This window comes from Onychomys torridus, chromosome 5, assembly GCF_903995425.1.
Source record: "Onychomys torridus chromosome 5, mOncTor1.1, whole genome shotgun sequence".
In the NCBI taxonomy this organism is placed as follows: Eukaryota; Metazoa; Chordata; class Mammalia; order Rodentia; family Cricetidae; genus Onychomys; species Onychomys torridus.
This window is the reverse complement of record NC_050447.1, coordinates 4,695,648-4,719,746: the sequence shown is the minus strand read 5'-3', so window position 1 is coordinate 4,719,746 and position 24,099 is coordinate 4,695,648. Positions and strand designations below refer to the sequence as shown.

General features: G+C 42.0%; 1 protein-coding gene across 1 annotated transcript; it reads left to right on the top strand.

The window, feature by feature from the left end:
• Nucleotides 1-273: 273 nt before the first annotated feature.
• Tmem184c (transmembrane protein 184C) lies at nt 274-16,426 on the top strand. Its single transcript, XM_036188985.1, has 10 exons — nt 274-895; nt 3,846-3,976; nt 4,068-4,104; nt 5,815-6,020; nt 7,085-7,159; nt 8,863-8,956; nt 11,300-11,412; nt 14,562-14,661; nt 15,080-15,251; nt 15,734-16,426. Exons 1-10 carry the CDS (start codon nt 767-769, stop codon nt 16,108-16,110), a joined length of 1,434 nt encoding a protein of 477 aa, XP_036044878.1. The 5' UTR covers nt 274-766; the 3' UTR covers nt 16,111-16,426.
• Nucleotides 16,427-24,099: the final 7,673 nt, after the last annotated feature.

The following is a 24,099-nucleotide window of genomic DNA, read 5'->3' as shown; positions in this document are numbered from 1 at the left end:
TCCTTTAGATGGAACAAAGTCTCAACAATGCAGCAGGTGTTTCTGAAACGTCCAGTTCCTACAACTTCCGGAACCCTTCTGAGGATCCACAAAGACCAGCCAAGTTAGCGAAGCCAACAGTCCTCCACTACCCTCCTCTGCATCCCTCCCACCACGCCCTTCAGTAACCTTGGTTACAGTCACGCCCTCCTCTGTAGCTGACCAATCATAAACCTCTGATGTCACCGGACAGGGTTTGCCTAGCTTGAATCTCACCTCAGGTCATTGGCTTTACGCATCTGAACGGAAGCGGAAGCGCACTCATTTCTTTTAAAGATGAGTTTCCCCTAGTTCAGAAAGCGTGAGTGAGGACATCGCCACCGGGTCTTCCGGGGGCCGGAGGCTCACCTGCCAGAGCAGGACGGGGGAACCGGCCGGCTTTCAGCTGCAGGACAGACCCGAGCGCCCAGGTCCCCAGGTCACCCCGGCTGTCCTCGGGGCCATGGTGCAGCCGAGACTCTAGGCGACCCCCAGGTGAGGCGGCGACCCCACCACGGCGGCACCGGGTGCGTGCCGGTTGTCCGACTAGGATGCAGCCCGCACCTGCGAGCATCCTGAGCACCCGCCGCTGCGGCAGCCGCAACCATAGCTCGACCCGAGGACGCGGCGCCAGCGGCTGGTAAATTTTTCTCTATATAGAGAGCCAGAAGAGAAAACAATCAAAGAAGAGGAAGTGCCAAAATCTCGGTTTGGTTTGTTTTCTTGGCTGTCGTAAGCTAATTTGTTTATGAAAATGCCCAGCGTGTGTAATCTGAACAACTGGAGGCGATGGATCCGACCCCTGATTATACTTACTTACGTAGTTGGCATCCTGATCTTAGTTCCCTTGTGTATTTGGGAACGTCACAAACTGAAGGTAAGAGGGTCCAGCACCTCTACGCTTTCTTAGTCGGCTTGGCAGAATTCTTTTGTCAGCCTTTAATTCTTGGGCGTCTGAAAAACATCCCGTCTTTAAACATTAAACGGACCCGTCTGATTTCATTTTGCCGCTACAAGTGGAGGTGGGACCGGGTAGGAAAAAATAATGTTGCTGCTTAGAATGCTTCGCTGATACCCGTCAGTTAAAACTATTCTTGAAATCACATCTGCTGTGCAGATACTGAGCTTGACTAAATCAGATAATTACCTTGAAAGCTCCGTTCTGGATTTTATAAGCTTTTAGCCTGCTTCCTGGAACGAAAGGATTCCCGTTAGTTGGACTTTGCTAATTGTTTTTATATTTGATATTTGATATTTTATTTGTTCCTTTCTTTAATGAGATGAAGTCTCATGTAGACCAGGCTGTTTTGAAACTTGCTTTGTAGCCTAGGATGGTCCTCCAACGTCCACATTCTCGGTGCTTCTGTTTATTCAACGCTGGGGATGGAACCCAGGGCTTTGTGCATTTGAGGCAAGCAAGCATTCTACCAACTGAGCTACCTTCGCAGACTTGAAGTTACTCCTCAGTCAAAGCAAATGTGTTACAAAAGTTCCTCGTGTATTTGTCTCTTAAAAAAAAAAAAAAAAAGTGTATTTGTTGTTGGTGTATTCATGGGATGGCCCACTTGTGGAGGTCAGAGGACCGACAAGTTGGGGGAGTTGTTCTTTCCTATCATCATGAGGACTGAGCTCAAGAGATAGTGCCGTGTTGTTGGCCAGCTCCTTACCTGAGTCATCTCTCCGGTCAGCCGTTTATTATTTGTTGATGTCATATGACGTCATGTTGTGACACTACTAAAGTATTACAAGCTGGATACTTAACATATCCGTAATATATGTATAAAGTGAACTTAGAATTATTAATTAATAATAACTAGAAAGTACTTTATTATTTTAGAAGAGTTATGACATACCATGTACATGAACCCCCCTTTTTGAGTATGGAAAATATTTTAGTTAAACAATGTGTCCAAACGTGTCTGTAGGGTTCTTTTGTTCACTAAACTTTTGTTGGCCTTTCTATTATAGTCCATATAGATATTTAAGGCTTTTATAATATGACATTAAGTATTTCTCATTTGATAAGTTTTTAGCTTATTTGAAATATGTCCACCCAAATTTAGGTATAGCAATCTTAATATAAATATAATTTCCTCACTTAGTGTTCTTAGGGTACTTAATTCACTTAGTATTCTCTTAGTTGTGAGCTTCAAGCATAGTTTGAAAGTGCCAAGAACCTTTAAGACCAATTCTAATCTGCAGTGTAAACTGCTAACACCCCTCGTTGAGTCCCTCAAGTTCTGACAGGGATGTTTAATGGAGGACGTGCAGGTGAGCCTGTCAAATAATGCACTTGGATATGCAAGTCTGGACCTCAGAACAGTTTCAACTGCAGGTACATGTCTTGTTTAATTTATTCTCTCTGCCATAATAAAGGCCATAAACTGGGCTGTGGAAGATGGCTTAGCAGGTGAAGCAATAACCAGGAAAGCTGACCACCTGAGTTCCCTCTCTGTAACCCGCCTGAATGGTATCTATGACAAGATGGGAGGTGGACACAGAATTGCCTGGAAGCTTGCCAGCCAGCTAGCCTCCAGTGTGCAGCACAGACAGCAGCAGAAACAAGAGATACCCTGGTTCCTAAGCTGGAAGGAGAGCTGACTTCCCAGAGCTGACCTCTGACCACCACACATGCACACCTGGGCTCACACACACAGAAGCACATGTGTATACCATGAACTGAGTGCCTTCAAGGGAATTTGTGTTTTCACGGTCTTGAAAATTATTTTGGAGTCAGATATCATGAGGGCCAGAGGGTTGCGGTCTAGGGAGGGTGCTCTCAGGCTGCAGACAGTCATGCTCTTGCTGAATCCTCAGGTGGTTGGATGATTTCATTTTGAGATCACTAGCCCTATGAGACTGTGACCTCGTTTCACCTAAGTCACTTGCCTTATCTCCAAATATGGCTGCTTGCATTAGGGGTTAAGTTCCGGCCTCTGAAAGGGGAGCAAACCTAGGTACTAATGGTCAGACTTTAGACAGTGTCTGCAGTTAAAGAATGCTTGAGATCAAGGACAGAGAGGAGGAACAGCAAAGGACCTGGCACCAGCAATTCCCAGGAATTCACAAGGAACCAACGAAGTGAATGCCCGGGAGGAGGGTTTCAAGGGGAGGTTCTGAATAGTGTCCACTGTGGCCAACCTGCCTGTCACTCTTCACCAGTAGAAAGGTCAGTGGGGAGATTAGTGATCACTCCAGTTGGAAGGACCAAACCCAGAACAGAATTGTTGAAGTAGGAATGTGTGGTGGAAACTTAGAATCCGCAGAATATATGAGTTTTGAAGATTTTGACTCCGAAGGAGCCTGAGAAATGATAGCACAATAGGTGGAGGGGACTGAGAAGATTAAAGGAAGATTTTGTTTTTGTGTTTAAGATTAGAGACTTAACTGGAGCATTTCCTCAAGATAGCTCATAAACAGCAAACCAGAATCAAGATAGAAAGCAAGTAACACACTAGAAATGGGCAAAGACACTATGGAAATGGTCTTTTTTTTTTGAGGAGGAAGAGGAGAGGGTTCTTTTGTCAGGCTGTCCTGGGGCTCACAGAGACAAAGACCCTTCGGCCTCCCTAGTTACGGGGACTAAACCACACCCTGTAACTCGAGCCCCAAGGAATCTGGCACTGTCCACACTCACACGTGCACATATTCACACAGACACACATACATAGAATTTTTTAAAAAGTAAATCTTTTTTTAATTGCTACTAATTATTTTGGAAATACCAAGCAGTATTAGTAATCAAATGAAAATTTAAGAAAAAAAATATTGATCTTTATAGTTTTAATATCAGAATCTAAAACAATGTGTTCTTTTGTTTTTTCAAGGTTGGAATACACACTAAAGCATGGTTTATTGCTGGTATCTTTCTGCTGTTGACAATACCTGTGTCCCTCTGGGGGATTCTACAACACTTGGTGCATTACACACAACCTGAACTTCAAAAACCTATTATAAGGTCAAATCTTAATGTATTTGCTATTACTAGTATTGACTGACTTAATTCATAAAGATGATATTAAGTATTTTTTATGTTTTACTTTCTGTAGGATTCTTTGGATGGTCCCAATATACAGTTTGGACAGTGTAAGTATGTTTTATTGTATTGCATTAAGAATTCTTGGGCTGGAGAGATGGCTCAGAGGTAAGGAGTACTTTGCTCTTCTAGAGGACCCAGGTTCAATTCCCAGCACTTACATGGCAGCTCACAATTATAACTCCAGTCCCAGGGAATCAATTTCTGATCTCTGTAAGCATGAGGCATGAACATAGCACATATGCATACATGTAGGCAAAATACTCATACACATAAAATAATAAATAAATCTTTTTAAAAAAAGAATTCTTTTATGACACTTTTTTTTTCAGGTTTCTTTGAAACAGGGTTTTTCCATGTAGCCCTGGCTGTCTGGAACTCATACTGTAGACCAGGCTGGCCTCATACTCAGAGACCTACCTGCCTCTGTCTCCCCGGTGAGTGCTGGGATTAAAGGCATGTTCCGCCACCGCCTTGCTTCTTTTCTGACACTTAACTATGCTTACTAAAGAATGACTTTTTAAAACAGATTAATAGTGACATTTTTCTTTTCTTTGTTTCTTTTTTTTTTCAGACAGGATTTCTCTGTGTAGCCCAGGCTGCCATGGAACTCACTCTGTAGACCAGGCTGGCCTCAAACTCAGAGATCCACCTCCTCTTCCTCCTGAGTGCTGGGATCAAAGGTGTGCACTACCACAGCCCAGCTTTTTCTTTCTTTCTGTTTATTTTTACTTATTTATTTATTTTTATATTTTTGAGACAGGGTCTCAAATATGTAGTTCTGGCTGTCCTGGAACTCGCTATATAGAGCATGTTGTCCCTGAACTCACAGGTTGCCCCCTGCCCCTATCTCCTAAGTGCTGAGATTAAAGGCATGCACCACTACAACTGGCCAAGTTCACTTGTTTTTAATGTTGGTAAGGAAGATAATATAATGAAAAATGTAGATATTTCAAGTATTTTTAATGTGTAGCTGTTTTCCTTGCCCAGTTGCTTAAATTTAAGGTTAGTGGCTCCTAATCTTTTAAAAAATGTAATATTATAAATTACCCTCATCAATACTTAGCCACAAGGGAATACTTTCCCACCCCAGGCATCAAAATGTGCTGATATTCAGTTCCGTTATATAAAATGGTCAGCGTCAGCATATGGACTAGTGTGTCTCCCCTGTCCTTACGGTCATTTCTAGATGGCATATGACACCTGATAGAACATCAGTGCCATAGGCAGGTAAGGGGACCTCCGTGAGTTCGAGGCCAGCCTTGTCTACAGAGTGAGTTCCAGAGTTCAGACCTGGGGTCAGGGGCTGTTACAAATATTTCTGCTCCAGGGTTGGCTGAACCCATAGATGCAGATTCTCATAAGGATGCTGATAGTTCACTATCATGTTTTTTAGTTATTAAGTCTTTTATTTGTACCCCACCACCAAAAAGGGAGAAAATAAAAGGAAAAACACTTTCCACAGTAGACACAACTAAAGAAAATGGCTTTATCCAGGTGTGGTGCTGCATCCCTTTAATCCCATCACCTGGGTGGAACACTGAAGTTGGAGGCCAGCCTGGTCTACATAGTGAGCTCCAGAACATCCAGGTTACATAGACCCTTTCTGGGAAGACAAAGCAAGGAAGGAAGGAAGGAAGGAAAGAAGGAAGGAAGGAGGAAGGAAAGAAGGAAGGAAGGAGGAAGGAAAGAAGGAAGAAAACCTTCAGCAGCACTTTCTGAGTCAGTAGCATTTCTCCTAACATCTGGCTTTTCCACAGTGGTTGGCCTTGAAATTTCCAAAAATCGCAATATACGTAGATACCTGGAGGGAGTGTTATGAAGCTTATGTCATCTATAACTTTATGATCTTCCTTAACAACTACCTAACAATTCGGTTCCCAAACGTGATGTTACACCTGGAAGCTAAGGATCAGCAACAGCATCTCGCTCCACTCTGCTGCTGTCCACCGTGGGCGATGGGAGAGTAAGTGTGTTTGGTTTTGACGGGTCTCTGTGAGGGTCTGAAATATCAGTCAGCTCTCTGCAAGGGGCGGGGACAGTAGGCAGAGCCCTTATCCTACATAGCACGAAGTACAGTTTGAAAGATAATAAAATATATTTTTACAGTGTGCATGTTGGAAGGTTTTTTGTTTGTTTACATTGCTTACCCCAATAGAAAAGTTCATCAATGTTTGAGGGAGAAAAACCTTAGAAAATATTTAATCAGCATCTTTTTGATCATTGGGAATTGGAGCCTAAATGACTATGCACGTGATCACACAGCTAATTGTCTTGTACTTGTCTCCCTGCTGAGACAAAGTCACTGACAAAAGCATCTTAGGAACACAGTTGAGGGTGCAGTCCTTATGGTGGGAAAAGCACGTGGCAGGTGCATGATGTCACACTGCATCTGCTGTCAGGAAGCAGAGAGGAAAGCTGGAACTCAGCTCACTGCCTCGTGTTCAGTCCAGGGCCCCAGACTGTGGATCGACGCCCACCCTCAGGGTGGTTTGCCTTGTCCCAGGAAATCTTGCTGTAGACACATTCACGAGGAAGCTGCATCCTGAGTGCCAATGCCTTATACATGTGCATGTGCACAGGCTCACAGTTCATTTGTGCCTCCGGTTTTCTCCTGTGTTAGTTAGACCCACCACGATCAGTTCTATCAGCGGAGGTCCTGAGATAGTCGGTTTTATTTGGCTCACAGACTCAGATCATTTGGTCCTGTTGATTTGCAGTGTATCATGGCCAGAGTGGGAAACAGGAAAAGTCCAAGGTCCCAGCACCTTCTTCTGTTCCTTCTGTTCTATGTCTCACTATAGTGGAGCTGAAGGGAGGCTTTAGGAGATAAAATTATTAAACAATTTCAAAGTGGTCCTCAGATGTCCATGTTGCCACCACATTCTTACCCTACTATCGTTTAGAAGAACAAAATTAGCAGAATTCAATATAATTAGTGTCATTTGTCAACGGGATTTTAATTTGGAGGCTTTGCGATGTTCTGATGCCACTGAATAGTTGAGATGTTATGTTCTCTTTCTTCTGCAGAATGCTGCTCTTTCGATGTAAACTGGGAGTGCTGCAGTACACTGTGATCAGACCAATTACCACTGTTACAGCATTGTAAGTATGGCTTTCCGTTAGCTTTTTTTTTTTTAATCTTCATGATACATGGCTGGGAATATAGCTCAGTTGATAAGAGTGTTTGCCTTGTAAGCACAAAGCCCTGGCTTTAATTCCCAGCATGACAGAAACCAAGTGTAGTGATTCATGGCAAATAATCCTAGCACTTGAAGGTAGAGGCAGGAGAATCGAGAGTTTAAGGCCAGACTGGGCCCTGTCTTAAAAAATAATCTATGTTCTTTAATGGGAAAACAAGTAGCAAAACAATGCTGATTAATAGTGTAAATACATATATAAAAGCTGGATTCCATTACAATGAATAATGCAAAGGATTGCCACAAGATTCACATTCTTTGAGAGCAGACTGTACAACATATCAGAAAAACCAAAACTCCTTTAGTTGGGTTAACCACACAGATTTATTTTCTACCTTGTTAGGAGTTTATTAGGAACACTGTCTTTAACTGGTGCCACCTTTGATCCCAGCACTGAGGAGGCAGAGAGAAGCAGATCTCTGAGTTTGAGGCCAGCCTGGTCTACATAGAGAGACCGAGTCTCAAAATAAACACACACAAAAACCATTTGATGTCTAAATATGAAACATAATCAAACTACCTGGGAAACTGTTCCCTAAAAAATCCAAAATGTCAATTTATGATTTATCTATTAGATATTAACATTTAAAAGAAAGCCATGTTTTTAAAAAAAAAAAAAAAAAAAAAAGTTTAGGGGCTGGAGAGATGGCTTAGCAGTTAAGAGCACTGACTGCTCTTCCAGAGGACCCAGGTTCAACCCCCATCACCCACGGGCAGCTCACAACTATCTTAACTCCAGTTCCAGGGGACCCTTACACAAACATACACAGGCAAAACACCAATGCACATAAAATAAGAATAAATCAATTACTTTAAAAAAAGTTCAACTCTTTATTAACCTTTGAGCTAGAATTATTTATGAAATTATGATTTATTTCCTTGCTGCTTAGAAACTGGGTGAGCGGGGTTGGGGATTTAGCTCAGTGGTAGAGCGCTTGCCTAGCAAGTGCAAGGCCCTGGGTTTAATACCCAGCTCAAAAAAAAAAAAAGAAAAAGAAAAAGAAAGAAACTGGGTGAGCATATAACTTAATACTTAGGGTAAAATTTACCTGTGGGGTCGGGGTGTCTGGTTCTTCAGATACTTACCTGCAATTTACAGGAAAAGGTGAGCTGTAGTTAACGATTATCAGTCAACTTTCCAAAATTAGGCCTTGTTTTTTGAAGTTAAAGATTATTCTCTAGTTTAATGGTTCTCAGTTTATAATTTCTTTAAGTTAAAAGGAATAATCATATCATACATATCTAGAAAAATGTTTCTCTGTTAGTGACCAAAGTCAAGTAATTTTCCATAGGCTTACTGAAGTAAATGGACTCCAAATTTTAAGTGTTGCTACCACTACACCTTAAGAACGTGTTCAGGGCTGAAGAGCACTCAGAGGAGCACTCAGTGGTAACAGCACTTGGCACTCTTGCAGAGCTTTAGTTCAATCTAGTTCCAGAGGATCCAGTGCCCTTTTCTGGTCACCAAGGGCACTGCATGCTCATTGTGCACAGGTGTTATGTTCATTCAGGTAAGACATTCATATGCATAAAAATAAATCTCTATAGGGTACATATTAAGATGTGGGTTTGCTTGGTCAGTCATAAGTTGTTTTTGCCATTTTCAAGGGTGTGTGAGCTGGTTGGTGTCTATGATGAAGGGAACTTTAGCTTCTCCAACGCTTGGACTTATTTGGTTATAATCAATAATTTGTCACAACTGGTAAGTAAATCATCATTCTTGTTAACTGTACTAAATTCGTTTCTGTTGCTAAATATTATCAGGCACTATTTCTTGAGGAAAAAAATTACCTTTTAATTTGTACATGGAACTTGAAACAGTTTTAATGTATACCTTTATACAATGTAGAAGTACAGTAATATGTTCATGAGTGGTTTGGTGACTTACATGCAGAGCTGTTTGCTCTTGTGACCACACAGCCTTGTGGGGATAAGCATGGTGTGCCTTCTTAATAAACAAAACACAATGCAATCGGCCTATCCAGTGAGAGGAAAAGTGTAATTGGCAGGAGAGGATAGAGTTTAAATAAAACTAGAAGAGTTCACCAGGCAGTGGTGGCGCACACCTTTAATCCCAGCACTCAGGAGGCAGAGGCAGGTGGAACTGAAAGGCTCTCTTAAGCTGATGCGTATTTCATCTAAAGTCTTTGGATAGTGCTTTTTACAGTATAGTAAACACTTCTAATACATAAATTATTAGAAGTTTACAATGGAACCGAGCATAGCATTGCACGCCTTTAATCCCGGAATTTGGGAGGCAGAGGCAGGCAGATATCTGAGTTTGAGGCCAGCCTGGTCTACAAAGTGAGTTCCAGGACAGCCAGAGCTACACAGAGAAACCCTGTCTTTAAAAAAAAAAAAAAAAAAAAAAAAAGGAAGGAAAAAAGAAAGGGAAAGAAAGGGGGGAAAGAGAAAAAAAAGAGAGAGAGAAGGAATGAAAGAAAGAAGAAAGAGAGGAAGGGAGGGTGTAGTCTTGTTTTCTGCCAGTGTAGTCTAAAGAAATGGTATAAGTGTTTTAGCCTTCTGGGATTTAATGCCCATTATAAGAAAAAACTGGAAACACTCTAAACCTGGTGGGCACAGTTTGGTCTTCCCATTGGCATTTAGACAGATACTAAAAGTAAACCTTATGAAACGTACGCAAAAGTTAGCTACTTTTAGCTGAAAAAGATATTGGAATTAATATCATGAGTGTAATTAATATCTTGAATGTAATTCATACCACCGAATTGTGAACTTAAAAATGGTTACAATTGCAACTAATATGTTCATTTAAAAAAAATAAGGTGGAGCCAGGCGGTGGTGGCTCACACCTGTAATCCCAGCACTCGGGAGGCAGAGGCAGGTGGATCTCTGTGAGTTCGAGGCCAGCCTGGTCTACAGAGCCAATTCCAGGACAGTCTCCAAAGCTACAGAGAAACCCTGTCTCGAAAATAAATAAATAAATAAGATGGAATGTAATCACCATACATTATATGTGTGTATGAAATTGAAGACAGCGATGTTCTAAAATAGAAAGTGGTGACGGTGTCACGGGCCTATGAGGATGCTGGACTGAAGTCTATCAAATTGCACACAGGCAAATTGTATACTATGCGAATTATTTGTCAAAGATTTTATAAAATGTAAAAAAGAAAAAGAAAAAGATACTGGGAACAAATTTTTATTTTAGTTCATGACAGATGTTAGAAAATTGAATTATGACCATGGAATATGTCTGGATGTTTGCCTATCACACAGGTCTGGGTAAGATCCCGGCATGAGGGTCACAGTTCCTATGTACAGAGCAATGGCTCAGTGCTGAGAGTCTGTTTGTTTTCAGTGGTACTAGAACTAGAACCCAGGGCCCGTGAGTGTGTGACCAGCACCCTGGGTGGCCCTGCTCCAGTGCAAGGGTCTGAACTCGGTTCTTCCTTTACTGTTCTCAGATCCTGGAGTATTTTAAATGAGCATAAAGTATCTCCTGGTTTTAATGGGAAAAGTAAGCTTCCAGAAATGCAGCTTGCTGTTGAAACGCTGGTTGGTTACTGTAACTGACTCTAAAGACGTGGGCACTTATTTTAAGAAGTAAGGCCGGCTGGACTCACACACTGCTCTCAAGGAAATGGGTTTGTGTGATGCAGATTTCATGATCACAGTTTTCTTGACACTGTGCTTATTTAATGTGTTGTCTCATAAACTGTGTGTGTGTGTAAATGTTACACAAGAGATTAGCTAATAATAATAATCTGCTTTTATAAAAGTGGCGGTAATTTGTGTTGCCTTTTTCTTTGACTGAAGGAAACCTTCCGTTCATGCCATTTGTTTATTGCTTTGAGTTCCAGTACAAGAACACTTAGAAACATATTCAGGAAAAGTGTTACATATCTCTCTTGAGAATCTCACATACATGCATCTTCAGCAACGTATTAAAAGCACTAAAACATCGGCTGATTAGCCCTAAGCTCTGCCGGGAACATCACTGTAGACTCTGGTTTCGGCTTTAACTAAGGGCTCTGTCACTGTCTTCCTAGTGCAGGATGTTGAATGTTGCTTTTGTTTCTAGTTTGCCATGTACTGCCTCCTGCTGTTTTACAAAGTGCTAAAGGAAGAGCTCAGCCCTATACGACCCGTTGGCAAGTTTCTTTGTGTCAAACTGGTAGTCTTTGTGTCATTCTGGTAAGTGTTGCTTGCTCTTACATATTCTCATTTTATAAATGCCAATAAAACTGTTGGTTAACGGAGGTTTTTTTTTTAAGATTTATTTATTTATTATGTATATAGAAGAGGGCACCAGATCTCACTACAGATGGTTATGAGCCACCATTAGGTTGCTGGGAATTGAACTCAGGACCTCTGGAAGGGCAGTCAGTGCTCTTAACCTCTGAGCCATCTCTCCAGCCCCAAATATTCTCATTTTATAAATGCCAATAAAACTGTTGGTTAAGGGACTCTTTTAAACAATGTGAATACAATGCCAGGCTCAGGGGTGCCTGTCTATGATCCTAGCACTTGGAAGACTGAGGCAGGACTACCATTCAAGGCCAACCTGAACTAGGAAGATGCCTTTGGGGCTGGAGAGAGGCTCAGCAGTTAAGAGAGTGTGCTGTAAATCCAGAGGACTGCAGTTTGGTCCCCAGCACCCATGTCTGGTGGCTCACAACATCATGTAACTCTAGCTCCAAGGGGTCTGAAGTCCTCCTCTGGCCTCTGTGAGCACATGCACATACTTAGACACACACAAGAACATTTTAAAAGGCCACCCCTTCAGCTCTTGTAAGATTTACAGAAACAGGCCTGGAGAGATGGCTCAACAGGTAAGAGCACTTGCTACTCTTGCTGAGGACCTGGGTTTAGTTCCCAACACCAACAAGGTTAGTGGCTCACAACCTTCTGTAATTTTAGATCCAGGTGATTCTAATGCCCTCTTCTAGTACTTGCAGATACTGCACATGTATCGTATACATACATGCAAGCAAAATGCATAAAAATTAAAATAATATTAGTTTTAAAAAGATTAAAACAAACAAACAAATGATCTTAGTCATGTGTGGTGGTACATACCTGTAATCCCAGCATTCAGGGTGAGGCAAGAGAATCTCAAATTATGAGTTTGAGGACAGCCTGCTCTATAAAGCAAGTTGTGGACCAGCCTATGCCACATTGTGTTATCTTGTATCTGAACCATCAAAGAAGTAGTCAGTTGGCCACTGTGACATTTAAAAGAAGAAGATAATTTGAGATAGCCTAAATATCTTGATGCTGGTATGGTGGTGTGTACCTTTAATCCCAGCACTCCCCAGGGAGGCAGAAGCAGGTGATTATGAGTTCAAGGCTAACAGGGTCTACATAGCAAATTTGAGGCCAGTCAGCTACATATGGAGACCTTGGCTCAAAATGAATGAATTACCTAAAATCTGTCATAAATAAAGCAGTACCAATTTGGGAGAAAACATTAATGACAGAAATGTTTATCAGTGAGTGTCCTTTAAAATACAAGGTAGGGCTGGAGATCCATCAGAGTGTCAGCATGGTTTATCCACGACCTTATGTCTGTCCTCAATGTCACAAAGCAAACAGCAAAGTAGCCATGGTGTTAGGACAGGATAGGTACTAAGAGTTATAGAAACAAATAGATCCAGTTTAGCAACTCAGTAAGGACAAAGGAGAAGGAATTCATGAAATTTCACTGCCAGAAGTAATCATTAGCAGTTGAAGGCATACATCATATGCAGTCTTCTACAGAAGTAGCTTATGCTATAGAGACTTCTGGGACTCGATAGTATTATATATGATATATATTATAATGGCAGATACTCTGTGGGCTGGCAGGCTAGCTCCCTGGGGAAAGGCACTTGCTATGCATGCCTAATGAACTGAGTTTAATCCCCAGGACCCCTGTAAAGGTGGATGTAGAGAACCAACTCCACAAAGCTGTCCTCTGGCACCCTGCCACACTAATCATAAGAAATAAGGCTTAAAAGGGAGAAAAAACAAAACTGAAATTAATAGGCCCAGTGAAAAGGATCATCAGGAAAAGGTGCTTGCCATCACCAACCTGATAATTGGAGTTCCATCAAAGTGTCCATGAGGTAGATGGAAAGAAATGACTCCTGCAGGCTGTCCTCCGACCCCCACACACACAACATGTTACATGTGTGCACACACACAGCCAGAAATAAATATTATTAATCTCAGCACTTGGGAGGCAGAGGCGGCCAGATCTCTGAGTTTAAGGCCAGGTTGGTCAGCATAGCGAGTCCTAGAACAACCAGGGTTCCATTGGTAGACCCTGTATCTAAATGAATGAATGAATAATAAAATGAAATCCTACTACTGAATACACATGTAAACACACTTAAGTATCAGCCTTTAATTACAAGCTATTAGAATTTAGAATCTAATTGTTTGTACATGTTTTCAAAGCAAAAAAGATATCTGAACCAAATGATGAAGTTCTGAGAATACATAATGAAATTCATCTTATGAAGCTAGTAGAATAAATGTCTAATGCAGGGTGAGTATATTTAATACAAGCAGACCTTGTTTGGGAATATGCCCTGAAGGCAGTATAGGGGACGAGCCCCCACACTTATTTACCCCAGGAACTCTTGGGGATTGAGGGATAAGAGACTTAAATAGTTAAGAAGCAGAGAGAAAACACAGGATGGACTCAGGTGGGCCTGGGTCTTTATCCAAACGGGCCCAGAACTGTATTCCAAAGGTCTATTTATAACAATGCCAAGGGGTGGGGCAAAAGACCTCCCCCTTGCTACTTACAGTCACCTGGTGCCCAGGCCCATGGTCTAGTTAACCTCTTATGCAGCCCTGCTGGGTACAGCCACTAGGAAACCTAGTGGGCTCCAACAAGGCAGAACAGTGGGGGGGTCCTGGGGTACATTGAGGCCTTAACTGTTTTTAGGTGCATATTTTAATCTCTGTGTATACAACATGTATGTGTTTATTGTGTGAGTGGCACACGTCCATGCCATGTGTGCATGTGGAAATGAGGACAGCTTTGGGTATCAGCCCTCGCCTTTCATTTGAGATGGGATCTCTTAATTGTTCACTCTGCATACATCAGGCTCACCAGCCTGCAGTCTTCCCAGGATTCTCTTACCCCACCTCTGAACTCACTGCAGGAGCACTGGGTTTACAGATATGCACCACCATGCCAGCCTTCTCTGGCTTCTGTGATCTAACTCAGGTTAGATCACACTTGTGCATCAAGTGCTTTACACATCAAGCCCCCTCCATCACCCCTAATTGCATAAACAGTTGGTCATTTCATGATCTAGATTTCACATTTACCTTTTCTTGACATACAGGCAAGCAGTACTTATAGCACTGTTGGTGAAGGTTGGCGTTATTTCGGAAAAGCGTACATGGGAATGGCAGAGCGCAGAAGCTGTGGCCACAGGCCTGCAGGTAAGTAGTGTTATCAATGAATAAAAGGGTTTTAGTGTTTAAGCAGTTTGACACAGTGTTGCCCCAAACGTACAAACAGTGAGCAAGGCTGTTAGCTTACTCTAGTGAGGAGCTGGAACCCTAGAGAAATGGCCCATAGGTACTGATTGGTAATGTTTTATTCCTGGTCCACATATATCTGCACATTTCCTTTCAGTTCTTGGGGAATGGATTAAGAAATACTTGACTGGGGGAAAGCCAAAGAGATGTAAACTTTGGCTTGTCATGTTTTGAAGTAGAAAACATAATGTTGAAAAATGAATATAATTTGGATTATATTTTAAAAAGTTGACACCCTAAGTAACTTTGAAAAAACATTAGCAGTTTGAAAAACTAGATTTAAAGCCAAAGATGTTTGATATTTTCATGGCTGTTATAGGATTTTATAATCTGCATCGAAATGTTCCTTGCGGCCATTGCCCATCATTATTCGTTCTCCTATAAACCCTACGTGCAAGAGGCAGAGGAAGTCTCTTGCTTTGACTCTTTCCTGGCTATGTGGGATGTGTCAGATATCAGAGATGATATTTCTGAACAAATAAGACGCGTGGGTAAGTAATGGCTGTTTAACTTTTGTTAGTGTGAGTGTGTATATAGCGGGCTGGGGGTTGTCTATATGTGCATGTGGGGTCAGAGGTGGACCTCGGGTGTGGTCCCTTAGGAGCTGTTCAGCTTGGGTTTTGGGACAGGGTCTCTCACTCTTCATGGGCTCACAGATTGAACTAGGATCGCTGGCCAGAAGGCCCCCAGGATCCAACTCTGTCTCACTAGCACAGGGACTGCAAGCATGCCCAGCTTTGGACCTGTGCTGAGGATTGAACTCAGGTCCTCATTTTTGTGTGGCAAGCATTTTGCAGACTGAGGTATCACCCCAACCCAAATATGTAAAATTTACTCTGGTAATTTAAGAAATAAGATATATTGAAAGCAATACCATGACACAGGCTCTTCAAATCTGGGGAGGACAAAGAGAAGAACTATTTATAGGATGATAAAAATAACTTTTGGCTAATAAATGTATATTGTCTTAAAGGGAGAACAATGAGAGGTTACCCAAAAAAAAATTATTTTCCTGAAGACTCGGGGGATACTGAACACACAAGTCTGCTTTCCTCATCGTCACAAGATGCAGTTTCTGCAGGTTCAAAGCCATCCTCACCACTGGGCCAATATCAGGGCTTTGGACACACAATTACTTCACAGAATGCAGCTGCTGCTTCCAAGCTAAGTGAACACATTGTGAGTGATGTCCCAGAAGAGCAGGAACCTCCTGATACAGGCCAACATCAAGACTTCGAAGACATAGTTACTTCACAGGATACACTTTCTGAAGCCAGGCTATGTGACAATGTCATGATTGATATCCCTAAAAAGCAGAAGGAGCCCCCTGACCCATCAATGGACCATTAAAGCTGCCACAATCTGCTCTGTGGCAGGATTGCCTATTCAAAGCTGGGCAAAAACCAGAAATAACTACTATATATAATATACACATGCATATAATACTAATACACACATGTTAGTATATATATATATATATATATTTGTATATGTTTTGTATATCACAAATAACACTTAAATTTCCTAGGCTTTGGCTTTCTTAAACTGTTAGGATATCTTATATTCAAACAGTAGGTAACAACTTCAGCTGAATACTCTTGCATTTCTCAAGAGGATGGACATTTGAGAAAAAAAAAAAAAAAAATCAGTGCTTCTTACCACTGCATGAATGTAATGCTCTGGACTGAAAAATGTAAATTTAAGATTAATTAATTTAATCATAATCATGTGCCATTTAAGTTTACATAATTATACTTCAATTACATGTCTTTTAACAAATGCAATACCATTTTCTGAAACTCTTACATATCTTTTACTCTTTCCTTTCTTTCTTTCTTTCTTTCTTTTTTTTAAGACAGGGTTTCTCTGTTTATCCCTGGCTGTCCTAGAACTCCCTCTGTAGACCATGCTGGCCTTGGCTCACAGAGACCAGCCTGCTGTGCCATCTGAGTGCTGGGACTAAAACCATGCACCATCACCAGCCTGGCTGTGTGTTACTCTTTAAACATAAATTCTTAATGCTTGAACGAAAATTGCTTGATTAGAAGTCCAATCTAATTTTTTTTTCTTGAGCTAGTCTTAATGGTGTACACCTTTAAACCCAGCACTCAGGAAGCAGAGGCAGGTGGGACTTGATGAGTTCCCAGCCAGTCTGGTCTAGGCCAAACAAAAACAAAACACAGGGCAAAGAAACAGAAGATGAAGCTAAATGGAAGGATGCCCTGTGAATCAAAATAAATCTTATCAGAATGTCCACACTACCAACAGGAATATATAGATCCAATGTAACTGCCATCAGAATCCTAGTGGCATTATCCAGGCAAAGAACAGTCCTAAAATTCAGACAAATATTTTTTAAAAGGCCAAACCACTTCTGAGGAAAACTGGACACGTGGCATTTCCATGGTTCACGGCCCTGTCATCCTAGCATGAAGAGTGTCATTTGAACCTAGTGTTTGAGATTACACTGTGCCACAAAATGAGAAACACACACTTACCCCACACCTCAAGAAAGAATTGTTACAGAGCCTCATGGTCAACAGTGTGGTGGGCCGGAGAGTTTGCTCAGTGGTCAAGAACACTGGCTGCTCTCCCAGAGGACCCAGGATTGATTTCCAGCACCAACATTGTAACTCGAAACCATCTGTAACTGTAGTTCTGAGAAATTTAGTGCCCTCTTGTGACCAACTCAGGCATCAGGTGTGCACACTAATGTACAGGCATATGTATAAGGCAAAACACCCAAGCACATAAACAATGGTTTAAGGAAAAAAAGTGTGATGCTAACAAAAACCAGACAAGTAGAACAAAATGGAAAGTTGGAATAATTGCTGACAAGAGCCCCAAGTAGGCACACTAAGAAAACATAGCTTCCACCCAGGGAATTGTCCAAGACGTCTGGATTCCACATCCCAAAGAATGAAACTGGACCCTTATTTTACACCAGACACCAAAATCAACTCTCTGTAAGGCACACAAATGTGAGACCTGTAACTAAACTAAGAGAAGCCCCTGAACTGCTGGCTTTGCCAGTGACTTTCAGAATACCACACCAGAAGGTACCATGCAAGCTTCCAAAGTCCTACACAGCTATGGCAGAACCAGGTCAATAACCAGCATGTCACAATGACCCTAAGGCTGCAAGAGCAGCATGCACACCTTGGCGGTAACCAACAACTCTCTAATTGGACTGAAGGTCTGCTCAACAAGAGGAAACATGCCTGGGACTGGAAACCTGGTTAACTACTTTGTGCTAGTGATTAGGGGAGGAGAATCTACAACCACTAGTTTACTAAACCAGCATAATCCCTAACAACAATCTATAAACATCTGTCTTTATACCCACAGATAAGTGTAGTTTTTACCCCTCATCAAAGAAACTTATCTGCAGCAGACCATTACAGAAAACCATAACCAAATGCAGAGTTGTGGAGCCCAGTCCCAGTGGATACAACTACAAAACACTCCCACACCTAAGGCTCAGGGAACATTGCGCAAGAGGGAACAGGAAGATTGTAAGACCCAGAGGATCCGGGACTTCGCTGTGAGATTGTGTCTCCTAGTAATGTCAGAAGCTACACCCCTAAAGTCTCACCAACACGACTGTCCTAATGTGAGCTGAACAAGGACAACACCAAGGGAAAAGGCCACAGCCCTCAACTCTACACAAAGAACTATCGGCAACTGAGGAAAGCTGGAAGTAGGAGAGATGTTCTTTTCCATCGCTCAGCTCCTGAAAACATAAATACAGGGAGCACCATACAGACTGAGCAGGTTGTATTTAGGAATATATATGGTACACATACATGCATGCAGTAACAAAGAGAAAAGAGGCCATGAATTTGAAGGAGAGCAGGAAGGGATATATGAGAGGCTTTGTGGGTGGGAAAGAAAATGGGGAAATGTTGTAATTATATTCTCAAAAAAATTAAAATATCACACCATAAGTTTGGCCCACAAAAGCAAAACATGACTGAGCAGGACTTGATCTGCCACATTCTACAACAGATGGCACCTGTGCACCCACAGATTCAAACAGCCCTAGGTCACAAACCCCTGGGAAGATGGCATGTGTGCTGGACACGGACCTTTTCTTGTCTTTGCTTTTCACACATAACACCTACACTGTTTAGTTCCCGTATCTAGAGCTCCCGTACAGATAGGACAACTATATCAATCAGAAGCTTCTGCAGGGTAAAAGAAAAATATCAGTGACCTCAAGCAGCAGCCTGCCTCCTGGGAAAAAGACTTGCAAACAATATCTAGCTTAAAAGGAGCTAATACCTATAAAGAACTCATACAGCTAGGTAATAGAGCAACCCTGCTTGCTACAAATGAGGAAAATCCTGAACAAACATTTCAATAAAGCAGACAAAAGTAGCCAGCAGGTGCTGTCTGCTCCTTCCTGACTGTGGACATAATATGACAAGCCACTTCATGTTCCTGCCACCACACCCCATAGGACTGCGTCCCTCCATAGACCTTCACTCTATCTTCACTGAGAGCTGTGCACTTGGCTCCAGCCAGGTCCCACATCACGGCTCACTTCCTTGCAGCTCCTGCCCAGAACAATGTGCAGATTGGACACGATCAGCAGCTGTGGGGTTATCTCAAATCAAGCCCCCTGCTGCCTCTGGGTCTCTGCAACCCAAGACACGCTGTGAACCACACTCTTGAGGAAATTCAGCAAGTGTCAGTCATACTAAAAACCTGGCCAGCAGACTACTTCTAGACTATAAAAGTCTTTGAAACAAAAACTCACTGGATTCAGTGACCTGGAGACCAGGACAGAGCCAGAGTCTGCCAGGGGGAGCTTAGACAAACTCTAAACAGCATGCTGGACACTGGATAAACAACAGCAGGGTCAACATTGGCCAACAGCTTCCTGGAGACTTAACTAGAGGTGAGACCTCAGTGTCTGCAACCTTTGCAAAAGGGAAGACCAGAAGCAGGACCAGCATTCCAAACGAGATCCTTGGGGGCGGTGGGAACGACACCCAGGGCACTGTGACCAACAGCTAGGACCTAGCCAGGAAATACCTAAGAGCATGTCAGGCTTCTGGAAACCAGGACAAACGTGCCTAGACTTGAGACCGAATCCGGTCAACAGGACAGACAGCTTTCACACTGTGACCATCCAGCACTTGCACATTTCTCCTGTCAGCTGTGTTGTTCTGGAGCTGCTCTTTGTTCCGTTCTCAGAGCACCCAGGCTCCGCTGGTTTGCGGGGTCTCTGTGTCAGCCTCCTAAGAGCCGGGCTGTTGTGTTACCTGATACTTTGTATCTCCCTCTCGTCCTCATTACTCCTCTCCCGACTCCTCTACTGCGCTAACACTAAACACACATCTCTCTCTTTTCCTCCTTCCCCTCCTACCTGGTGCCCAAGGTACGATCAGTGCTCCTTTACTTCCCGAAATAGCGTTTATGGGATGGTGCATTTTAATTTGGCTGTGACAGTATTTTCACAGTTGACCTACCCCTGATAGCGTTTATTGTTGCAGACACTGTTGTCAGAGGAGTACTGGGGACCAGGCCAGGGACAGCAATCTAGCAGAAGACAACAACACCTCAGCCACATCCTTATCCCTCTAACACTGCAAACACTTTCACTGAAAGAATAAAGGTGATGTAATGTTGGAGTCCATTTAGGCTTTATCCAGCGGGTCTGCATAAAGAGGATGACTGGACCACGGGCCTGAGTACCAGGTGTCTGAGATGTCTGCACTCGGCTGTGCTGAGTCATGTCTCCAGCCCCATCAGCCAACAACAACAGAGGTTTAAGTTCAGGGCAAAAGCACAGGAAACGAATACCAAGACAATACAGCTATGTCAAAATCTACCAAACCCACAGTAACTACACCTGGTGAGAGCACATTCAATGAAATCTCAAGAATCAAAAGAATAATTATAAATATATTAAAAAATAACACACGAAATCCTGAATTCCAAGAGAACATGCAGAATGAATGAAAGGTCAGCATAAAATATGAAAGAACAGTGAAGAAAAACCAAACAAATGGAAATGAAAATTCCGATAATTCAAATAAAAAGATCCGTGGAAAGATTCAGCAACACAAAGGACCATGCAGAGGAGAATATCAAGGCTTGAGGACAATGAGGACCTGGATGTTCATTAACAAAGATACATTCATTTAAAAAATATGCCTGGTAGCTGGGCATTGGTGGCGCATGCCTTTAATCCCAGCACTCAGGAGGCGGAGGCAGGCAGATCTCTGTGAGTTCAAGGCCAGCCTGGTCTACAAAGCTAGTTCCAGGAAAGGTGCAAAGCTACACAGAGAAACCCTGCCTCAAAAATAAATAAATAAATAAATAAATAAATAAATAATAAATAATAAAAACAAAATATGCCTGGCTAGGCAGAGCTGGTGCTGCCTCTAATCCCAGCACTTTCAATCTCAGGACTCGGCAGAAGCAGGCAGATTTCTGCGAGTTCGAGGCCAGCCTGGTCTACAGGACTAGTTCCGGGACAGCCAAGGCTACACAAAGAAATCCTTTGAGAAACCACATATATGTGTGTTCGTGTGCATGAATGTGTGTGGGTGTGCACACTTGAAACATTCAGGATTCATGAGGGGCTATGAAAGGACCAAATCTATGAATCATGGACAGATTAAGTTTCATGTCAAAGGCACAGGAAAACATTTTCCATAAAATTACCCAAAGAAACTGCACCATATCTAAGATGCTCATACAGGTACTGGAGGCATTTAGAATACCAAACCTCCTATGTTATGATCAAAACACTAAACATACACAGTGGAAGGGTATCTAAAGTTGCAAAAAAGTCACATTATAAAGACTATCAAAATAACACATTCCTTCACAAATTATAAAAAAGGAGAGTTATTGGTGCTTCTGACTTCAGCAAGAAAACACACCTCAATAAATGAAGAGTGAGTGAAAGAGACATCAGTATCAACTTCAGGATTCAGCATTTGTGTGTGTGTATATATATATTGTGTGCACACAAGCACATACATGCCCCCACACACAAACCACATGCAAATAAACATTTTAAGACAAATAAAGTCACAAATTAATCCCAACACATAGTAGATGACTTCAATAACCCATTCTTACCTACAGATGGGTCATCTTGACAAAAATTAAACACCTGAGTTAACTGACATTGTATCAATAGACCTTACAGATACCTACAGAACAGTCCATTCAAACACTTCAGAGGATATTCTCAGCAACCTGTAGAACTGATTCTAAAATAGACCATAATAAATCATTTAATAGGACACAAAGCCTTAACAAACACAGGGAAATTGAAATAACTTATTTTGACAACAAAGCTAAAAGCTAAAAAACAATAGCAAGAGTAACTACAGAGCACGCAAACTTGTGGAAATTCAACAACACACCATTGAATAATGCACAGTCACTGAAGAAATCAAGAAGGCAGTCAGAGATTAGGAGAATCAAAGCAAAAGGAAAACATAAGACACTAACACCTATGGGGCAAAAAAAAAAAAAAAGCATTTCAAAGAGGAAAGTTGTAGCTAAACATGCCCTATTAAAACAAATTAGTGAATCTCAAATAAATAAAAATGCTCCTTAGAGTCTTGGGAGAAATAAGAACAAGCCAAACCCAAAAGCAGTGGTTGGAAAATTAAGATGAGGACAGAAATTATAGAAGACTCGGAGAAGCTGAGTTGGTTCTTTGAGTAGATAACAAGGGACAGAAATGTAGTTTAACAAAATGTTTGACTAGCATGCCCAAAGCACTGAGTTTGGCCTCCAGCAGTACACAACCAAGGTGCAGTGGCACACACCAATAATCTCAGCATTTAGGAAGCAGAGATAGGAGATTCAGAAATTAAGAGTTACCCTCAGATACATAGCTAATTTAAGACCAGTCTGGGATACATAAGACCTTGTCCCCCCCCCAAAAAAAAAAGAAAAAGAAAAAGAGAGGGAGGGAGGGAAGAAAGGAGGAAAGAAGGAAGGGAGGAGGGAGGGAGGGAGAGAAAGAAGAAAAAGGAAAGAAAGAAAGAAAGAAGGAAGGAAGGAAGAAAGGAAAGAAGGAAGAAAGAAAGAAGAAAGAGAAAAAAGAAAAGGTAGGAAGGAGGGAGCAAAGAAAGAGACAAAGGAGAGGGAAGAGAGAGGAGATGGGGACAAAGAGGAGCAAGATCAAAAGTAAGGAAAGCACTTCAAGATGCAGACACGGGCCAGGACTTTCTGAAGAGACTTTCGGATCACTCAGGAAGTAATGCCAACAATTAAAAATGGGATCCCATAGCTGGGCAGTGGTGGTATACTGCCGTGGGATCTCTTTCTGGATGCTGCAAATGTGTGCTGTCCCCATTAGCTAACAAATAAAGCTGCACTGGCCTATGGCAGGGCAGGATGGAGCCAGGTGGGAAAATCAAGAGAGACAACGAGAAGAGGAGAGTGGGGGGAGATGCCAAGTTGCCGTCCAAGGAGCAACATGTAATGGGACACAGGTAAAGCCACGAACACGTGATACATAGATTCATAGATATGGGTTGAGTTATAAGCGCTAGCTAACAAGAAGCCATATAATTTGCAATTAATATTAAGCCTCTGAGTGATTATTTTATAAGCAGCTGTGAGACCGGGGCCAGGAGAAACTTATGGCTTCAGTGCATGCCATTAATCCCAACAGAGGCAGAGGAAAGTGGGTCTCTGTGAGTTTGAGGTCAGCCTGGTCTACAGAGTGAGTTCCAGGACAGGCTCCAAAGCTGCAGAAAAACCCTATCTTGAAAAACTACAAAACAAAGGGGGAAGGAGATCCCATGATATCACAGTTTTGCAACAAGACATTCAAATCAAAATTAAGGAAATTTCTGCTTTAGCATTTTTTTTAAAGATCATTGATGTTTTGACTGCATGTCTGTGTAGGGGTGTCAAATCCTCTGGAACTGAAGTTACAGACAGGTGTGAGCTGCCATGTGGACGCTGGGAATTGAACCCCAGTCCACTGAAAAAGCAGCCAGTGCTTTTTTTTTTTTCTTTCTTTTTTTTTTTTTTTTTTTTTGCTATCAGTGTTTAGTTTCTTTTTGCCTAAGTAGAGAAGGGAAAATGCCTCCTGAGGACATTTCCTCCTAAGCCCTTCACTCTTTCAGAAGAAAGCTCTGGTTCACAACCACCCCAGTCTTCAGTAGAAGCCTACTTTTAGATGTTGCCCAGTTATTATAAGCCAAGATCTCAAAACCTTAAAAATCTGCTTAACTGACATGACAATGAGGCAGACGCCTTTTAAATCCCTACAAAGTCCAACAAAATGGCTTCCTAATATAAAGAAACAGAAGACATACCCTTTTCTAGAGAGCAGGAACAAGGCTACAC